The 22,857-nt window shown below is 31.5% G+C and overlaps 1 protein-coding gene and 2 long non-coding RNA genes across 7 annotated transcripts in view; 2 read left to right on the forward strand and 1 right to left on the reverse strand.

Annotated features, from left to right (window-relative positions):
• Positions 1-680: 680 nt before the first annotated feature.
• LOC147906813 (uncharacterized) lies at positions 681-3,564 on the forward strand. The gene is made up of 2 exons (XR_015548030.1): positions 681-816; positions 2,324-3,564. It is a non-coding gene; the product is annotated as an uncharacterized LOC147906813 (long non-coding RNA).
• Positions 3,565-3,839: 275 nt separating this feature from the next.
• LOC105152082 (uncharacterized) overlaps positions 3,840-22,857 on the reverse strand; it is a 124,040-nt gene continuing 105,022 nt past the window's right edge. For 4 of the 5 annotated variants that reach the window (XM_011066147.2, XM_011066144.2, XM_011066142.2 and 1 more), the window contains exons 5-7: positions 6,877-7,118; positions 6,540-6,672; positions 3,840-6,272 (exon numbers count right to left, since the gene is read on the reverse strand). In XM_011066147.2, coding sequence (XP_011064449.1) covers positions 5,503-6,272; positions 6,540-6,672; positions 6,877-7,118 — 1,145 coding nt within the window. In that variant the 3' untranslated portion in view covers positions 3,840-5,502. The remainder of the gene's footprint in view (positions 6,273-6,539; positions 6,673-6,876; positions 7,119-22,857) is intronic. The other variant, XM_087415227.1, reaches the window with a different exon arrangement.
• On the forward strand, positions 7,092-16,880 carry LOC105152081 (uncharacterized). The gene is made up of 2 exons (XR_015548032.1): positions 7,092-9,722; positions 10,818-16,880. It is a non-coding gene; the product is annotated as an uncharacterized LOC105152081 (long non-coding RNA).

Consider the following 22,857-nt stretch of genomic DNA (forward strand, 5'->3'; position numbering starts at 1 on the left):
ATATTTGATTGTACATCAGTTGAGCTTTTATACTTCATATATGATCAATTAATAGTCAATTAATGACTTTTATTTGATTATGACCTTTTATTTGATTATGATTGATCAATTTTTTACTGCTAACTTTTTCCATTGTAGAACACTTTATAGATTATCTATTCATACTTATTATACTTAGCAAAAGTTAATAAAAACTTTCGCGGAATTGTTTTGATAAATTTATATAATTAGAATTTTTCATAGTAATTGCAGATAACAATTATATAGAATTAATTATGCAAAATTGTAGCAATAAAATATGTAGAAGATCATAACAGATATTCCTTTACTTTTGTTCGATTACATGTATTACCATATACCATAGATTACATATTATTATTATAGGTTTATATCGTTTTGGACGGCAAATTCTATTTTACGAATATAATTTCTAAAAACTGATGGGTGAAAAATTATGGATGACTCATCCACGGAATGTCGCATCGTCACAAAATGAAGAGCATTGACTCAGCATCAAGAGACATGGTAGTGTCTCGCGCCAAGTGATTGCATTTACATTGTCCACTACCACCAGTTGAGATTCCATGAATATTTCGTACGGTAATTTTTTACGTTTCCCCCGCTAGTTCAGTTACAGTCACGTGATCTTAGACTTTCCCTCTCCGCCATCATGCTACCAATTTAGAATAACCTGAAGCTCCGACATTCTTCTACCATTCGCGAGTTCAACCTTGAATGATTCGCCTCATTGTCGTATCATTGTTCTTGTGAACCCCATCAAAAACATCGAAAACACCGTCATGGAAGTTGCCAAAGGTAATGTCAACGGACTGGAGTTTGCATTTATCTCAAAGTGTCTTATTGAAATTATTACCATTGCGCTCAATTAGTTCTTGTCTATTTTACGTTACTACGCTCTTCCAATTTAAAATATCTTTCTCACTTCGTATGATAAATTACAAATAGTTTAACTTTTTTATAGAATTAAAATTAACTTCTACTATCGAAGATCAGATTTTCTATTTAACTGCATTTGATATGAAAAAAAATATATTCGCAACTGACATATATACATATATAGAGGTTCTCTCCGTATTTTCTCCAATGCCTTATTTTTGAGATATTTTTATCATTTTTATTATCCTGTATTGCACACACACACACACACACACACACACACACACACACACACACACACACACACACACACAAGATATTCCATAACTCTTAATTAATATTTCTGAGAAATGAAAGAGGATGAAATTTTGAATTGAAAGTTCTTTTCTCAATTTTCTCAGGCTCAGACTAATATTTATCGAATTATTAACGATTAAAGTTGATCAATCAAATTGTGCCGGGTCGGAATACGCACGAGCCCAGCGTGTTATGAGACTCGCGCTTATTGTACATTCTCCTAATTAAAATTTTATTATAATTTTTAATATTAATGAATGAATGAATTATTAATCAATAAATCAATAAATGTAGAGTAGACGACTAAATAAATAAACAAATAAATAAGTAAGAATGAATTACAGTTAGGAACTTATCCAATTTTTTATTGCTTTTAATTCTTAATTATTATTGATTTATTTGTATTATTGATTTAAAATTAATATTTGTAAAGAATAAAGAACAAAAATAATATATTCTGCAAATTATAAATATTTACTACTGTTGGTTTCCCGACTGAAAAGAGACTTTAGGTGGAATCTATAGCCGTTGCTCAAGTTTTGATGGTTTTAAGTTAGTGCTTAAAATATTATAAATCAATCAAAGAGTTGTATTAGTTGTATCTTAAGTCATTACTTGATATGACTTGATATTAAGAACTTCTTGATTAAGAACGGACTATAAATCCCAATAGTTATAAGATCAGTTTCGAATAAGACTAAAAATATTATAATAATAATGTAAAAGATAAATCTAAAATAACCTAAGAACTTTAAAGTTTATTTGTGAACGCCGCCATATAAACTATCGATCTTGATTTTAGTTATGTAGAAATCTCACTTTTTAAATTTTAACGCAATTACTGAAGAGAACTCTGTAAACCATGGTTTGAAACGTTTAATTGTATCAAATTTTAATAAATTTTAATTCGCAATAATAACCTGCATCATCTCTTAGAGGCTTTTATTATTGATTTATTATCATTAGAGGTTATACAATTTTTGAATTGTTAATATAATATCAATTAAATTATTAACTGAAATCTGCTAAATATAATGCATGATACACAAAATCTGATTAGCCTTCAAAATGCATGTCATTCAAAAATCTGTGACAATCTACGATAGTAATACTACATATATTCTTTCAGTAAACGACTCAAACAGCAGTCTCGTTGAACAATCGACGAACATAACGTCTGCGACGAAATCCGTCTCGACAATGAAATCTGTGCAAAGCGTCCAGACAAAGTCAGTCGTAGAGTCATCGACCTCGGTTAAATCTGTCACTTCCTCGTCGACCAGGTCTCAACAATCGATGGATTACGAGAAAACAATTGAATATAACGATTAGTGCGATCAAATAAAACAAAATCGTAAAACATATATTAAAATAACATAAATCCCTATAATAAAACATGACATCGATAAATGAGGAGAAACTAAGAATGTATATATATTGAAATTCAATTCTTGACTTGATTCGTGTTTAAGGATTTATTTATGAACAAGAAGAGAACATGTCATTATGGATGTTATTTGATTTGATTCTATTTCTTCTGCGAGGAAGAATATTCATATACCAAAAACGGTAGATCTTTTATAAGCTTCAAAGGAGCATTAACGATAAAATTTCATGAAATGTGATATTCAATTTGACCTCGGGAATCAAGGTCGATGTTCGCAGAAGGATGAAAAAGTCGAACTGATGGGTCAAGGCATCTCTATGTATCTACTCAAAAGAGTTATGTACCGAAATAACTGCCTGCCGCACATACTGCAGTTGCGCTTTGCGATGGTACGACGAAGAGAAATACCTATGATGAGTTAAAAGAGATGGTGGGAGTGGCAGAAATTGAAAACATGCGCGAAGAAACGCTCGCAAACCTCTGACTCTTATATAATCGATGTCATTCATCGTCAAATAGTATAAATCTGTGTTTATCCTTTTCTTTTAAAAATTTTGCCCAGCTGACCTATGTTACTGTCCACCTTTCTAATATACAGATCGCTCAATCATAATTGCATCTCCGCACCTCAGGCTTATTTTATATTTGTATAATAAAATTATAAAGTACTGTGTTATTGTGTTTATACGTTAACTTTTTTTCATTTTAATTATTACAATTTAAAATTAACTCTCCAATCATTTATTACGTACGTATGTGCGTAAACTAAAAATGACAAGAATTACTCATTTTCCGATTATATCGAGACGTAAAATGTAGTTTAGAAGTACTGGATTTTAATCAGAGTAGGTTACGACAAGACGAAATATAAAATATTAAAATTTAGCACGTATGTTATTATTGTATCTGCTGCATTATCTATTTGTCTGAGAAAAAAATGTATAATAAAATAAATGCATGAATAAAGCATCGAAAATTGTTAAGTTGTATCTTATTATTTATATCAATTGACCAACCTATCTCATATGTCTAGGTTTTTATTTTTCTTCTTCAGGCAATCAGCTATAAATATTGGTCCACAATCTTATTTTAAGAATCATGATATATCGAACGGAAAATTTATGCTTTAGGCAAAGAACAGAAATGCATACATAATTTTGTGATAATTTTGGTGACAAGTGGGTATTTTATAAATTAAATATTGAGTGCTGTCTAGATTGATATATGTTATACATGAATTGAAAAAAGAAAACACAACTTTATTATAGAAAAGAAATATTTTATTTTATTCAACTACAATCGTTACAGCATATTGATGTATATAACGCATTTTATTTTTTTTCTTATGCGGGCACATCTAATTATCCGTTTAAATTAGAAAAAAATATTCAAAATCAGTAAATATTGAATTTAAAATATAACTTTATAGTAACCATAACATAATTAACGGAAACGTTTTTATTTTTGATATGTCCTCGATTATATATATAATATGATACAATTAGAGCGTGTACATTGCTGAAGCTCAAGCATCACATAGTGTCTACAAAGTATTTAAAAAAAGCACTAAAAGATTGTACATAAGCGCTTTTTTTAGCGCTTTGCAGGCGCTGCTGTGCTACTTGAGAAGAAATTGAGAAAATCTTTAATCATAAACAATTTCATTTGATTTTACTAAACGGCATTTTCATGATAATTTATTAAATGCATTATTATTATTATTATTAAATAAAAATATATAAAAGTTGCGCCCGATTTATCTGGAGTATATCGACCATCAATTATATTACAACATATTGACTATATTAATATTAATTTCATTTTATAACTTTGTTCGACTGGTTATGCAGCTGAAACGCGATTATGATGTTAAGTTAAAGTTTTAACAGCGAATGACGGACATTATCTTACTTTTCATTATAAAATGATGAAAGAGTAATCGTTCATCATTTTTATTTTTCATTTAATTTATTTAAGTAAATTTGCAACTTTATTGACAGATTACGTTCGCATCATTTCTTTTGTACGAATTGTACTTTTGATAAATCTAATTATTTTGATACTGTTTTAAGATGATGCTGGAGTGACGGCCAAACTCGATCAATGTTGATAGTACACTTAAAAATGTAATAGTGATATTTAATAGTGATATTTTTAATTTATTTCTTACATTATCGTTCTGTCTCAAACGCATACATTTGTCCTTATCTAACATATTGCTCTTGCAAAATCGAGCACCTACTGCTAGACACAGTTATTGCTTTGTTTAGCAACGAAGCATACGTATACACGTAATTTGCAGATCAAACATAAATTTTTTTTTAAGCTTTTAATCTTAGTTTCATAAATTCAGTATATTTGTTCAAGTAATCCGACGAATGATGCACTGTTTCGTTCATATGAGTATGACTTTTGTAAGAGAACAAGTGACAGTTCTACGAGTTCAAAAATAAATGAGTTTTTAACTTTTTTCGATTTTAATATAAAGTCCACTGCACCACCTCCCAATTTTGCATCTACTTTAATCCTGTAAAAGAATTTTTGATTCCATTCAGTAAATTCGAAAATTTTTATCGATCTGCAATGTGTCGATAATTTGATCACCCCAGCATCCTCTTAAGTTAACGTATTACTATCGCATAATTATAATATTGGCATTCTTTTGGCAGCTTGTTTAAATCGTAAGAACCTGCAATGCCGATGATTGACAAAAACGTGTTTTTTTTATGTACCGTTAAACGCATTTTTAGTAAATACGGCAGAGTTATCTTTAGTTGGTAAAAAATTCATTCTTTTCTCTCCCTTTAGGCGCGATCAGTGATGAATATCCTCCGACCCAACTCGAAAGTCGCATTGAGTTCCGGCTACAATGGGGTGTCCTCTTCTGGGAGTTACCTTGGTGTCGGAGGTGGGGGTGGTGGTCATACAGCACTTCCAGTGTAAAAGCTCGCCTTGCCAGTTAGCCCGGACGCTCGCTTCCTCTTTTCGCATTCCATCGTGCTAAAGGTATTCTGAGCGATTTGCGACTTCCGTTTTGGATTTTGTAAGGTCATGCTACGTTGACTGGAATTGGAACTGGAACTAGTACCAGGTTCTGATACTTTAAGAATGCCCGAATGTATTGTTCCAAAATTTTGATATATATACTGTGACTGAATAGCCGATACCGAGGCATTCTGATTCTTTAGCGTGATTGGAACAGTTTGTCCAGCCAAACTGTTGAATCTAGTGTCGAAACCGAACGGAGTATCCAGTAAGGATTCATTCTTATCGACATAGCCACTTAATCTAGAATCGAGAAGACCCTCTTTATCGACGAAGCCGCTCAATCTAGAATCTACAATATTCTGGTCGGTATTTCTCGTGGAGAATTCAGTGTATCGTTGTTCCTGATCAGATTCCTTGTTATCCGTAAAAGCGATCATGTTTTGTCTGGAATCGGATAGAATTCGAGAATCAATGAAGCCTTCTTTATCAGTGAAACCGCTCAATCGAGAATCTACGACGTTGCCTTCCGACTTATCGAAATTGTTATACCGTGGGTCGATGTTCTTGCTGTCCGGGTAAACTGGCAGGACGTGCGATAGGTCTGCCTTATCGACATAACTGATGGCCTGTGGATTCGACGCGCAAATATCAGGCGCCGATTTGCAGAGCAATGAAGTTCCTTCTTCGGCTATTTTTTGAGGCGCTAGGACATAGAAATGGATTTACTTTCTTCCGAAGCATGAGAAATCATTGTTTATTTTACAGGGTGTTCCGCAGCATTTAGAAGATTTAAAAAAATTTTCTATAGACCATTGGAATTTTCTCGAATCTCTGGATCCTAGAATTCTATTCGATCATACAATTTGGACGCATAATGGATTTTTCAATCTTTTCAATTACGTAAATATGCGATGTGTCGCATCATATTGTACATACGCGGGACACCCTCTTTAGCAATAAATTCACCCACTTTTGGTTGATTGGCCGAAAGGTCGGGCCTGCGGTGGTCCCGGTGATTTCTGATGTGCTCTCACAAGATACTCTGAGCTAAATCCTCTCTGTTCCCTCAGCTTTCTTTCGGCACCCGGAACCATGACTCTCACCTAAAAGGAAAACAAAGAGCATGAATATCCTTTGATTAAACGAAACATGATTGCGAAAAAACACATGTTGATAAAGCTAGAAATCCACTTGTGCGACCACGGACAGATGTTTCACGTTTTACTGGGATCTAATGGGTCCAAGTGAATCCCTAGCTAAAACCAAACAAGCCAATCTGTGGCGAAAGTTTTAATCGACAACTTCACCATCTCTTCGACCGTGGAGAACCGTGCCATGTAACCAGACATTGTTAAAACGGCCGCCACTTCCGCGAGCATCAACGCTAATCCCGAGAGTTGTAGGCACCAGCCGTAGTGGTACTGAGGTAGACCGTTATCGTCCATTTGCATGCCGGCAGTTGACGGCAAACTGTATTTCCCCGGTAACTCTAGTGATGCATCCGACAATGCTGATGCCAGAACTATCAACCCGCCGCCTAAGGAAAGTCCTAGAACAATATAAGTATGAATTCCATAGACATAGTAATGACTTTGAAAATAATATGTTATTACAAAGTTGAATATTTCTTTTTCTTAACAATCACTGTTTCAGTTTTTGAACATGATATACATAGCGCTAAAGTTTAATTTTTTTTCTTTACAATAATAATTGATAATAATTTATTTACTGTTTTTTTTTCAGTTAAATTTGAAGATATTATTTTCGGTAATTTTTGAAAAATTTTAATTATTAGTGATATAAAAATATCTACTAATTAAAATCTCGACAAAATAATAAATTATGATTCTCAACGCTTAAAAAGGTCAAAAATATAGATTATATATTTTTTATTACAAGTAGAATTCCTAGCTAAAATTATTTGTTATTTTTACATAAAAATAACAAATTTATCGGCTATTATGGATTACTAAATACATTTTATATTATTTACGTAAAGTTTTCACGAATAATTCTACTCTCACACAGCGAGGAGCTCAAAGTGTAACTACCGGGAACAGGATAAAATTGCCAAACTATTATAATAGTAAGACGTGACCGCAGGACATATTCAAGGATTCAGAGCGTCGCCCGTACGCGCTATATCACGACAATAGTCCTCCATGCGCGTCTCGAATATATCCGTAGTTAAGAACGTAATAACACGGAACAACTTATCCTATTATATTATAATATCGTTGGGATTGAATTGATCGTTTAGTTTAAACGATCATCGCCTATATCTGTGCCCTTTTATGCAAATTTTTTATACGTTTTATGAATGGAAAGAGCGCAATTGGATTGAAATTAACTAAGTCGTGATCTAGACGGAATTATAGGATCTGGTCAGAGTCTAATCAGTGTATATTGTCATGTACATACTATATTAATTGACTGGCGCATCAATTACAGCACTGTTCGGAAAAGTAAGGAGAATCCAATAATGCGGTCAATATTGATCATTACTACGAAGATACTCTAACTGTTATTGGGTATGTCTGTGTTAGTTATTGGTGACACATTAGACTGCTGATGACACATTAGATGATCAAGGGGCCTAACATTACAGCATTTGACAATTGCTAGATATATCCTTGATAATTACAGAAATCATTCGCTTTAATTAGCGAATATATATTTGCTATCAAAAATTTGTCATAACTTCAAAACATATATTCATAGTTCGTTCTTATTAGATCTTTAAGATCTTCTTAAAGTAGTGTTTTAAGGTGCTAATACAGCTCTATATTTTATGAAATCATCTTACAATTAATAAACATCAACTACCAGTGATATAACATCAACGTTATAGTTTTATATTTAATAATATAAACATAACGTACGTTATTTTTAGTAACGGTTACATTATTGAATATTAAAAAAATGTAAAATTATAATATTGACGTTATGTTAATATATATATTAAATAAAGATTCTTAATATTGTTTATATTAACTTTGTGTTTACTGGATTAAGATTTTACTTGAGACAACTTTAAATATAAGAACCGACTATGAATATCGGCATATACGTTCGTGAGAAAAATTTTAAGATGGAGAAGATGTCTGTCGATTAACTATCGAATATTATAAGTAACTTCTTTTTTAGAACGTAGCGATCGAAGCTGGATATAGCTCGGTTCAATAAGCTATAAAGATTTCATTCCGGTTGCCGTCGTCATGGGAATCTCCCGCATTTGTCGAGAAAACGACGTCGCTCATATTGCAAAGCGCCATGGTTTACGGAAGATACGGACGATTGAGTCATAATAAAAACGGGATTGGCGGTCCACGAGAGACAGCATATGAAGGGAAAGAAATTGTCCCTTCAATCTTTTCGCTCGTCTCTGCAATGCTGTCTTCTCGAATACTGCATCCTTCTCAACAAAGGACTTATCGATGATAAAATAATAATTTCGCTCTGGAATCAATTTATTTGCGACGAGAAAGTTAATAGCTTCTTTATATTTTCCATTAATCGAGATATCTTAAGTTTATGGTTAAGATTATGGAATTTCTATAGCATATAACAAAATTTATACATCTATACATTATAATAAATGTAGCACAAATATAAATGGACGGTACAAATTACGAAGTTATTCTATTCTGCATTATTCTAAAATCTTCATACTATTCTAAAATATATTCTTCAATCCATTTATTTGTCGAGATGAACGCATTGTTTTAAATGTGATCCACTGCTAAGAACTGAATTTAATATGACAATGTCTCATTGCAAGTCACGTAAATAAAAGTTTGTAATTTCCGCGTAAATTTCCTAGATTTAATCGCGAAAGATGCGCTCGTGCAATGATGGATTGTATAAGTTTATCTTTGCGCGCGAATAAAGGATTAATTTTATTGCTGCACAGCTCGTAATTCTCGGTGTACCTGTGTACGTTCTTATAGTCGAATAATATCTGACTACGAGCGAATGCCACGTATACACTGGCGGAAACTTCCAGCTCTGTCCTTGTTTCCACGTTCGTCGACTAAATTGCAATTACTGCTAATTAATTGAGCAAAGATTTGCCTAGCTGCCAGCGGACAAAGCAAGGCGCGACTACACCAACGAAGAAATTCTAGATCAGCACGTCGCAATTGTAATTCCAGTAAGTTATACAAATAAAATGGAAGCCCTGATAATCTCTAGTGATCGAAAGAATTGGGGAGAGGAAAGAGAGAGAGAGAGAATTTTATTATATATATATATATATATATATTATTTTACTTTTATTATATATAAATTAGTTTTGATCTTAGTATAATCATTTCGCGACATTGCATTTCTTTAATATTTCAACAGCAAGCATTTTACATTCCTTTTTATGAATTTATTTAAAGAAGTATTTATAATTTATTTAAATTAATTTATTATTTTTTACCAAAAGTATATAATTTATAATAAATTCGGATTTCAATACACTTTTGATACAAAATAATAAATTAATTTAAATAAATACTTCTTTAAATATAATTAAGATGTGTTTTTCAAATAAATGTCACATTTAATATACAACAATAATTTATTCATCAAAGTTAATTTAAAATGCAGAAATAGAATAAAATGCGAATTTATTTTACGAAGCATTAAATATTTCGAGGCACGTATGTATAAAGTATATACAGCATAAATTTATGGTAGTTGTTTCTTTTTTTTCTTTGCATTGGTGCGTACACTGCTATCATTTGCGTGATGATTATTCGAACTGAGTTTCGAGCCCAGTTGTTCCTCGAAACGTAATTATTGATGATTAGCGTCTATCAATTTGCACGATTAATTGAGTCGGCAATTAACGATTTATAAGCGTGTTCAAGGCGATGACAATTTACTCAAATAGATATTTTGCGTGACATTCATCTAGTTGAAGTAAGAATAGATGAATAATGGAAACTAAACATTAATTTATTTTTACGTATAACAATAACTATATTTTTTGAAAAATTTTTTAAATACATATCTAGCTTTACATTTTTTAAATCTTCCATCGGTTTTAATGTAATTTGCTCACCGTTATTTTTAAATTAAGTGCAAAGTGATATAAATCGTTATAAATAATTCAAATAATGAAATATATTTATTGTAATATATCTATTATTTATTAAAAATATTTCATGTTTTTAACGTCGTAGTACAAAGTATCGCATGATTAGTGATATGTTTTAGTGGTTATTATGAATATGATTGTAAATTATAATCTTTGCAGGTGAACTTGCGAAAGAAAAAGAAGGGGAGAAAAAAAAATTCAGGTGATATCAAACAAAGCAGCCATGAGGTAAGTAATTCATTATTTATATACAAAGTATTTTATTCAAACTACTTGTACTACTCTCTTTTTCTTCAAAAATAAATAGTAGTTGGAAGTTGGGGAAAAATTTTTATTACTAAAGTCTATTTGAATTATCTAACGATGGCGTTTCAGTTTTCTGAAAACTACAGGAAATAAGATAAACATAGTCATGTCAAAATATTAAATACGAACATCGTAAATCAAGTAAGGTACTTATCTCGTGGATATTTTTTTAAATAAATAACTTTTAGTTAAATTTTTATTTTCAATTTATAAAAAAAATAAGGAAATGTCACAGATTATAAATCATTAATTTTTCTGGACATCAAAAATTATTGGTGGCTTAAATTAAAAATTTTTTAATTTATCAAATTATAAAATTTGACCAAAGCTTATGCGATAAATCCGATGGTAGTATTTGTGCTTTTAGGAATATACTGAAAGTAAGAAAAATTGTAGTAAACTTTTAAACAATAATAAACAATTTATTAGGACCATAAGATCTAGCTTCGGCGCCCTCTTGTCGACTTCATATTTCTCACTTATTATGTAAACTTTTAAATTTTAAATTGAAACATGATGTAAGATAGATATCATTAGATAAGTTTATTGAAAGAAAAACATCTTTAAATAAAAAAGTTAATATCTTTTATTAAAAAGAAGAAATAATATTTCTTATTAATTCATGTCTTTAATAAAAAAAAATGGAGGAAAATTTTTTGTCTTTTTTAAATGTCTTTCTTATTGTTAGAGGTGTTCAAAATATTTATATAGTTCAAACACGCAATGAATACCTTTAAGAAGAAAATTTGAATAGATTTTCCTGCATTTCCTTCTGGGTGATCTGAAACACTGTATTATTTGCTTTTTGCTCAATTCATCTATTTCCGTTTACTTGGGCAATGTATTTGTATGATAAAAATAAGAGAAAAAAAGGTTATTTATGATGCTTATAAAAACTCGGTAAAAGAATTTTTCCGCAAACTGTGTAATTATTTTAGTGAACATTGATTCACTTGATAAATAAAAAAGACGAATATGAAGCTCGATGCGCACAATATTTCTCTAAATATTTATTATTTTTAGCGTTATGATTTGAATTTTATATTTATATTTTGCAGACTGACGCTGTTATAATAGAGTTACAACTACAGCATTGTATCGCATCGGTGAATGCCATATTACCTTTTATTTTAATCCGAGATAATAGATCTGCGAATATATACATTCACAGTTAAATACAACATGCATATGTCATATGTATGTACATACATACATACATATATACTAAAATAGATAGGTTAGGACAGATTAATGCAAATGTTTAAATCAGCCTAGGATATAGCGTAACCGTCCGTTGATCTATTGTGCATACAAGAATACACATATTCAAAGCTGATAGAATATAGGTAATTGTTATTAACGCATTATTGATCGGTTAGCCATTTACTAGCGCTTTTGGTGTCATAATATACAACAAAACAGTAATTTCATGGCGTGCAAATTGTTCGAATTCGTTGTTTATAGAAAATTTATACTAGTATTGCGTAAATAAAAAAGAAATAAGAAATAGGAAGTAAAGAAAAAAAAATATACGAAAAATAGGAAATATTTTATAGCTATTATTGTACCTGTCGCTGTGTTTTATAGAAAAAGGATACAAATAGAAAATTAATATTTCTGAGATAATGAAAGGAAATTGAACCTTAAATCTTTAGGATCTATTTCCTTTTATTATCTCAAAAATGTTAATTTTCTTTTTCAATATTAGGGATATAGTTCCTTAATTAAATGCTCACGATTAATGGCCGCATTTGTGAGTTTTTATGACTGTTTGCTTGTGAGCTATATCAGTTGATACAAATGATAGACTGATATGTAAAGGCAATTAGAGCAATTACTTCAAGGCATAAATACTACGCGTTTATAATTGACCATTTTATTTTCTTGTAACTCGAAAAATATTGAAATTTCAGTATCTAAATTTTTTAGTTTAATCTTCACAATAAATGTTTATATAGATTATCAAAACCAGTAATTTTTAATTATAAGTTTAACATACAACGTTGGCTTTACATGTGTCCATGCAATAGATAAAAATTTTAATTACATATTTTATTAAATTTTTACAATGTTTCTTCTTTATTCTTTATCTCTCCGCTCGCCTTTCGCCTGAAATCTAATTCGTCAGTAGAGTAATTATAATCTATTAGTTAAACGGAGCCAAAAGTTGCCAGGTCATTGCACTCTCTTATCCTAACCCACTGACGACCCCGATAACGTACATAACATGCGCGTATCTCTTGTGTTTGGTTCCTTGAAAGTGCTGGTAGATCAGAGTTGACAAACTTGATTCACCTTATTGGAGCTCGGGTTTGGCTTTCATCTAAGTATCAGTAGGGGTTAGTTCGGCACTTACAGCACGCTTTGCCAATCTTGATTAATCAAACTACGAAGTCCGGACATTCCACCGGAAATGGCCGGAGACCCTCCCAACTCATTTCTTACCACGAAACTTGACGAACGGTTGAACTCGGTACTTTTTATAAATTATTGATAGTCGATCGCGTTGCTTGAATTGCGCGAATAAACTTCATTTACTCTCAAGTAGTAAAATGCAGTAAGGATCATTTCATTTCTGAAGTAAAATTTGTTTTCAAGAAAAACATCTCAATACCTATAAAGCGAACTATTTGCGTTTAAAAAACATTTAAACGAAACATTTTATGATGTATAAAAATGTTAAATAGATTTTATCATCGTTATCAATATTAAATATATATTTATTAACTCTTCATTTGCAAATATTTATATTTTCTCCGTCTATACTATCTGAGTCTTTTAAATGAAAACCTTTATTTATAAAAACTGAAGTTTAAATAAGAAAGAGAAAAAGAACAAGAAAGAGAAAAGAAAATTTATTTAAAAATATGTAACTAAGCAATAGAGAAATTGGACTCCCTTCTCTATTTCGGAGAAATTTGAGAGTGAAATTTTGCTCCAAAAAGACCCAAATTGTAAACGGAGGATTAAACGGTTGAAATGTCTCGTATAAAAACGATATTTTAAACTAATAAAAAAATCGTTTTAAAACATTTATTTTTTAGTTTATACGTTTATTACACAATTTATAACGTTCATTAACATATTTTGAACGTCATTGTGTTGCTCGTTTCGTATCTAATAGAATAAATTGCATAATCTCTTTTTCTACACATAGCAAGATCTATTATTAAAAGACGCAAAAATCATCTTAATTAGTATTAATTAGCACCGTTATTAATACAAATATCGCTCATTAGATGTAATCTACCGTTATTAACAGAAAGAAGTATTAACGGTAACAGCGATAATGAAGATAATCACAGCTATCACACGTGATAGCTGTGTATGAATAAAAATTGCGGCATGCAGATCGACGTGGGTGGCGCGTATGTACATTGCAATCACGTCGCCGCGTCGCGTCGGCGACGTCGGCGTTGGGGCGGATACGCTCGCTGCACGTCAGGACGCGTGTACGAAGGGCGCGGGGAGGTCGACGCGCGTGCCGTACACGGCCGTGATATGTTGCTGGTGGGTCAAGTTATTTAATCCCGCCGGTATAAACCATAGCCGGCACGTCCGAAATTTATGCACCGGAGCCGCGCCAGGATGCGCGATGCGCCGCGCGACTCGAAATATTCGCGCACGCCCTTCCGGAAGGACCGTTTCCCACATCGCGTCGAGTCGCGTCGACGGTACCCGGTACAGCGTGCCCCGGCGATTACGCGAATCCGTTGGAAACGACAGCGAGAACAGTGTGTTGCTGACTCTCTCCCTGTTATTCCCCGCGATTTACGGAACTCGATATTCCGAGATCGCGCGTGTCGCTTTTTCCTTTTTTCTGTCCCTTTTTTTTTATCGGCGAACGCCGATAAATTCCGTCGCACGTTGTTCCGATCTAGCGAGTTGCATAAACAATTGCAATCGGTGGTCTTTTTTTCAGCGTTCGGCCTATTCCGTTATCTGCGGTTATCGTGTACCGAATACGTAAACCAACGTTACTCGTGTATGTATATTTGTACCAGATAGATTTTTTTACGAGTTCTTTATTCAAAAGGTTCGCAAACTCGATGAAATTTTGTCACGAGTCAGAATTATTTAATAACAGAGCGTAATGACTCTTGACTAATCAAGTTTCATGAGCGCAAATGGAGGATAATCTCTTTTCTTCAGGTGGATTTAAGATTTAAGTGAACTTTAGTTTAACAGAATTTTAACCTGAAGCTTCCAATTAGTCTGATATATCCAAGAAGTTTAACGACCATCTCGGAATTATCTTACATTTTTCTTCTTAGAAATTCGTTTCTTGTAATTTCTATACTAAGAGAAAAAAAAATAGGTGCAATTATAAAAGTGATAACTATACAAATTTTATGTGTAGGACTGATGTACACACATACACATACATGTATATAATTAAATAAAAATCATTTTGTAGTTATTGCAACTGTAAAATTTATTTAATTATATGTACTACATAAAACTTATATAGTTGTCATCTTTATAGTTGCCATCATAATTTTTCTCACCTTTATGCACAGTTCTTATCACAATGTCTTTTTTTTGAGCGTACACATTTTTTATGCTATTAAAATTATTCTTTTACTTCCATCTGTTGGTCTTGACTTTTTCGTCTTGTTATTAGGAAATTTTAATTGTACAATTTTAAAAATATCAAAAAATCGGCCAATGAATATTTTGTATTTACACCTCAAAAAATTTTGTATTTACACCTGAAACAAATAACAAAAAGGACAACAAATTATTTAGCTTTTAATAGCTAATACAGCGCAATTACTATACGCAATTACTCTTTGCTGCAGTTTTAGATAAATGACTTTTGAACGAATAAGTGTATTTCCAAATGAAGTACATTGAACGAATATTTATTAAAGTTTTAATTGAATATATAAAAAATTTAATTGAATTTATAATGTTACTTCCTCATCAAATTTAAAAATCAGTATTACAAAATTTTTACATAGGATTAAATAACTTTTAAATCAATAAGAGAATTATGCTCAAATTTTACACAAATACCCAGATATGATAATAGAACAATTAAAATGAAGTTTTATGTTTTTTTATGTTTTGATAGTGCTGTGAATTGTGAAATACGTTCTTAATAATTTTATTAAAGGATTTGTAAAGCGTTCCATAGTAGACAGGTATTTTAGTAACGATACTAATTAAAAAATAACAACAACAACAACACAACGGGCTGTCAGATAGTATGCGTCTAGCAGTTCGTTTGTGTGTCAATGCATTCCTCGTTTGAGCGTATGCTTTAAAACCAGGAAAGTACATTCCTGCAGAATGCATGACCGCTCGTCGTTGTCAGTGCAGTTGGCGTTGTCGCGGAATTAGACCGGCCATCCGATATCGCAGACGGTATTCTCGAAATTCGAGCGTTCTGTATTAATATTAAATTCCAGACTCACCTAGAGTCAATGATAGCCACGGAAATTACACGCCCGAATGCGCTCAATAACGCGTGTCCATCGACATGCTTATTCCGTTTCGTATCTCTAAAGTTGCGAATTTTCGGTTGCAATTTGATCAAGCTGTCTTTTTGTATCAATTTTTCACGGTTCGTTGTTGTAAAATTTCTTTTTTGTGTAATCAACTTTTCTTCCTCACTTTTTAAAACCAAATAACCCGCCACGTTTTTCCACTTATAATACAAACTGTAAACATTTTGTTCTTTTTTTTTTTGTATTATACATAAGTTTTACGGAAATCGAATAAAAAGTAAAAAAAATTCTTTAAATCTGAATACATGTCGAAGGGATGTAATGTTATTTAACATATGCAGAATATTCTATGTATATCTGAGCGAATTGACCTGTTAATAACCACAACTATCCAATATATTTGCATTATTAAAATGTATTCTTTTATAGGCAGTTAAATTGTTAAAAGAATTATTTCGGATTTCTATTGTGTAAATTTATTTTGATTAATGATCCGAATATTTCCGAAATTTGCTGCGCATCCGATGCATCGAAATATCGCGCGCGACGTATCGATCGTGGTCGTGTTGCGGCGATTAAATCAAACGCGCTATCCAATCGCGTATTGCTTTTGGCATCGTCGAAGTGCGATTAATTTTATAATTCTGTATTGGATAAAATAGTGAGCTTTATGCACGTAAATATAATGTATTAGCACACCACGGCTGTGTAATTCATAAAAATGATTAATGCCGCGCGGTAGAAGACGCAAAATATGCGAAATAATGCGCGAAAATAATGTCTCTCCTACTATCCTGTTTGTGTGAATTTTCATACCGCCGTGTATATCGACGTTATCGCATATCTTTCCGGCCCATGATGCATTATTAATATTGGATATTAAAAATGGAGCACAATACCACATGCAGCTAGAATTTAATTTAACTCCCCGATCACGAGTCTCTGACTCCTCTGAGAGCCAACTCTAGAACAACGAATAAATTTAACAATGTATATTACGATATAACGACAGTAAAATTATTATCGACTGAATTACAAAAAAAACGTAAAAAAACGTTATCTATCATATATGATTTTGTATAGCAAAATATCACGATTCGATATCCAACACAAATTAATAACGTCAGACTTTTGTTTAATTACATTAGTATATAACAAAAAATTACTTTAAACCAGAATAATTCAAAGGTGTTCTTATAGATTTTTAAATATTATAACTGTAAACAACGCCGCAAGCCAAAAAGTTCCAACACATCAGGTTTTCAAGATAAATGAGATTTAACGTCAGATCCAAAAAATGGATTATCTGACATTATTTTTTATATATTGTATTTGACATTTTTTGTAAAAGTTTTTTTGTAAAAGAAGCTCAATATTATCTTGAAATTCTGATTAGAAGTCATAAACGTATCGTTCATCCCCTATAAAATGCATTTTTTTAATTTCAGTATCTTACTTCTTAGCCATATTATGAAGAATTTAAATACAGGCTTTTCCTAAGATAGCAAATTTTTGTCTATGACGATGAAGTTGTATATAATTTTTAGTTTGTGATTATTGGTGCACATATGCAAACCTTTGCGATGTAACTTTTATCTTAAATATTTTTTTGAAAAAAGCTTTGTTTTCAAGATATTTTAGCGTTTCCGAACTTTTGAAGATCCTATATATTCTTTGTATATTATATTCCATCATTCTAAATATTTCTTTCTTGTTGGCTTTGGCGAAATCGGAATATTGATAATTCCTTTGAAAGTGCCGATAATGGGGATAATGATTTATTCGCGATTAACAACACTAAATTATTCAAGAAACGAGCGGCACGCAAACGAATTTGTGTTACATCATTTGTATTACTCAATGTAATCGGATGCCATCATACTATATCAATGCTATGAACATTAGTCTTGTCGCTATTCGCGCGGAAATTATACGTGCGAAGGCTGCAACGGAATGGCTATCGGCCTATCATACAAATGCACCCGTCGATACTATGATTCTATCTCGAAGTAATTCACGCAGGCCTCTAATAAATTGGGATATACCTAGAGATCGTAATGCATCATCCCTGTCATTTGTGTATCGGGTTTTTTCCGTGATCACGAATCAAAAAACCGCTGAATCATTTCGTATAATTTAACTTGCCTCGTTATCCTTATTTATATAGTAAATAGAACGCGAAGAAAAACGATCAAGCTTTTGAATCAGGTCGTTTATTCATCGAGAAAAAAATATTGAGTTATTACACAGTACCTGGCCATATTATTAAACATACGAATTTTTTGGTACATTTATTTTAATTAAAATGTCCATTTTTATTTTTACATATATAAAGTATAATTTTTTTCTTTCGTTTGGGCAGTCTCAATTTAAAAAAAATACAGTTTTGATAGCATTCATCAAATATTTATTTATTTTTGTAAGATAAAGCGATATTTATGTGTTTTTTTAATGTCTTTTTAAGCCACCAGTAACTAATAGAACTTTGATTCTAATAATAATATGCATGTATTTAAATCAAAGTTACGCAGTATTAAAATTGAAAGAACTTAATTTAAATTTGTTATGAGAGACAAATAAATAATAAAACGATATTTCGTAATAGAAACAAAAAATACATGTGCTTTCCTTGCTGTCACCTGCTAACAGATGTTTAGTTCACACATTTTTATAGACATTGTGAATGACAAGTGAATGATGAATTAAAACAAATGCATCCATTTTTTAGATTTTTTTACATATGATATTTCAATCAATTACAACAATGAGAGATGAGACAATGACAACAATGGTAGAATATCACAATGTTATAAATATAATATATTATATTAATATATATTAATATACTCGTATATATATATATATATAATATATATTATATTAATATATTATATTATTATATATGTACATGTATAAATCTAATTTTTGGAAATTAATAAAATGTAAAAATATGCGTCTAATAATATGACCAAAGACTGAAATGTAAGGTAAAAGCAGGGAATATGGAATACCGATTTTTAAATTAACATTACTCTCATATAAATGCACATGAAGATTTTAAATTTATGCAGAATTCTTGAGGAATATGTTAGCTATAATATTCAATATAAATTAAAATTTTCACAATTTGAATCCAACATCAGTATCAAAAAAGTAAAAAGCATGAAAATGAGAGTCTAAAAGATGAGATAATGTGTAATACCAGTTAAATTTGGGAAATAGTAATAAATAGTAGCAGCTTCGTAAATAGTTTTACTTTTCATATTTTGCGCAAACATGAATATCTTGCGAAAGTAAAGAATACATGGAGGGCTTTCAAGGCAAAGACTGACGTACCTGGAGGTTTCTCGACTTCTCGACGCTTCTCACCGGAAAGTACGGGTTTGTGCAGAGTCGCTTTTCTTGCAAGTCGAGTGGCGTAACGCGCTGAGCACATATACTAAGAAGTACATCCCGCGTGATAATAACGACGTCGTTAGATGGCCGGCCCACTTCATCTCACAATGACCCGTAGAGTACAGCGAGTCGAGAATGCGCACGGTCGTCAGAATTTGCAAAATACCAAGGGTGTCCTAGGTAAATGCGGATATTTCTCGCGTTCGATTACAGATTATTGCACTTTCGGCGACGCTCGCTCGCGCTGAATCAATCCTGAATGATCAATGGAAGACGATTGACAAAAGCAAGTCGTGAAATCCTCTTAAGCCGACAACCGTCGCGTGAGCAGCATTGATACCAGCTTGCGCACAATTTGCCGGGGACACAGAACCGGCGACGCGGGAAACCAAACAGTCGATTCACCCGGTAGCGTCTTAGAGCAGTGACGCCGTTACGTGGAGCATATTTGTGTTCGCTCGAGCGTGAGCGAGCATTGTTGCACGTTGAACGCAATAACAAGCTGCATTAGAGTACCTCTTACTCCTGTGTCGCCCTCGCTTCATCTCCAAAGAGCGTATACAGTAATGTCTTCTATGGAACATTGGATTTTCTATTATAAAGAAAATGTAATTTCTCAACTATAATCTTTCACATTTTAATTATTACAGAATTAAATCATAAAGATCATAAAAACTTTTTAAATAAGTAAAAGATTATAGTTGACAAATTATATTTTTCTTTATAGTCTTTAACTTTTATAAGATAAAAAAATTTTTCTCGGTAAAATTTTTTCATATACAAATATAAACACATATAAACATTTATAATTGCTAAATGTAGCAAGAAACTTAACGATAAAATTATTATCACAGAATGAGCTTTAACATAACCATATAAACTTCTAACTGAAGTTGTTGACAGCTTTGTTTTTCAATAACAATTTAATACATTCATAGTTTCTGCCATGGAAATTTTTTTAATATAAAAAACAATTACTGTTTATGTGTCTGATAAAAATAAATCAAAAATGTTTTATTTGAGGGCTCTTCTCTATCTAGAGGACATAAAATTGAGTGTTTTTCAAAAATGGGTCGTAGATAAACGGTGAAATTAAAGTATGTTATTGTTTGAGATATTTTTTCTTGATATGTTCACATTTCTTGAAAAGTGTCACATATTTATTTCTTAAATATTATATTTAATATAGGCGGTATCCAGATGTAGTGCAGTGGTGTCAAAATTTCCGGAATCTCCGCCATTGTAAAAAATTTAGAGCTAGAATAGAAAATCAAAATTTTTTACAATTAATAATGGGTTCTTAATTGCATGAATTAAGGAAAATGAAAAATAATAATTGTTTACTAAATGACAGTATTGTAAAGAAAAAAGTTACTTTTTTTGCTGAAATTTTTGTGTTTTCTCGTTGTATATTAAAAAAATTATTCAAGTTATCATAAAATTCTTAGATCATGTAGTAGTGATATTTAATTCAAACATGTAGGTATACCAAAATTCAAGCCAATCGGATTATTAGTGTGGGAGTTTTGTACAATGGCGATTTCAAAAACATGGTTTCGAGAGAAAACGCGTTTAAACTTTAATGACATATTTAAACTAACATAATAAAAATAAAATAACTTTCTGTACGGTTAGAATCTAAATTGCTTAAAAGCAAAAAAATCTTTTAAAATCTTATTCTAAACATTTTAATGTATCGATTTACGAAAAAAAAAATAATTTTTTGAAAATTCTGAATCAAGAAGGGCTCTTACAATGTCACAATTATTCATAGCGATCATCTTAATCTTTCATGCGTCTATTTGTGAAAACATGCTTTTTATGCATACTTTTATTATAATTATCTGTTTTTTTCCGAAGAATTCGATGCGCAAACCACCAAAACCATCAGTAAGCTAGTGAAGCCAGCACCGTTATTTCGTTAGTGATGTTAAGTGAGTTACTCGTTATTCGTGTTAAACTTTGTTTACGTTAATTTAGCAAGAGGACGCTTTTGCGAATATTCCGACGAATATTCGATAAATTTTGCAATCCGCGGCCATTCGTGGTGATGTTGCAAATAATAATATCGCCCTCGCAACGTCATACGTCGCGCATCCTCACGAGTTACAGAGTGTCCGAAAATTACCGATCTCCCTTTTAGTTACAAATTTCCTGTTATGACTATTATAGTTATAAATATAATAGGTATGCGAAAAAAATAACACTTTGTAAAAACAAAAGAAAAAATTAAGTAAAATTTAAGCATTATATGAAAAAATAAATTCAAGATTAATCAAGAGATAAGAAATTTTAGAATCGATCTGTCCAATATATCTCTTCTTGTCTATTTCATTACTATGCTGGTTATCCTTAATACAAGAAATAATACTTGTAGATTATAGTGTTAATCTTTTATTTACAAAGATTTAACAGAATAAATTTTACTTTTTTTCCGACTTCTTTATCCGAATATTAAATCCGAATACAAAAATAAAATAATTGAAAGCTTTTGTATATTAAAAAGTTATCGAAAACATAGCGATCAGTCGTATTTTCAACGAGTGCAAATGAACTACATCAAAGAATTCATGGCCGCGAAGTAGAGTGACGGTTCTGGGGCATCCTGTATGCATGTAGATGCAATTTTGAGCTGTACACTGGTAATTAGGCAACCGCAATTAATCACACGCGCATCAAATATTTGCACGAGCAGGAAACCGCGCTTTATATACAAACATACTGCAATTTATCATGTTCCGCTCTCACGCCGGATTACGTCGCTGCGCTGGTCTGATGAACTTTTTCAACAGCCGAGAAGCGACACAAAAGTGCAAAAATATCCTGCATTTTAGGAAAAACCTTCAAATCAATATCCATATATTATCGCTAATTGAAACGTGCTATTAAATAATTATGATATGTTGGAAATGGTATTATCATTGCAATCACTTATTGTATTATTAAATTATTATTTCATCAAAAAATTATTAAATACAAGTATATGATACTTTATCAACTATATATGTATTATACTATATGCTATACACTATATACCGTATATT

The sequence above is a fragment of the Acromyrmex echinatior genome, chromosome 17 (genome assembly GCF_024713525.1).
Source record: "Acromyrmex echinatior isolate Ae372 chromosome 17, ASM2471352v2, whole genome shotgun sequence".
Classification (NCBI taxonomy): domain Eukaryota; kingdom Metazoa; phylum Arthropoda; class Insecta; order Hymenoptera; family Formicidae; genus Acromyrmex; species Acromyrmex echinatior.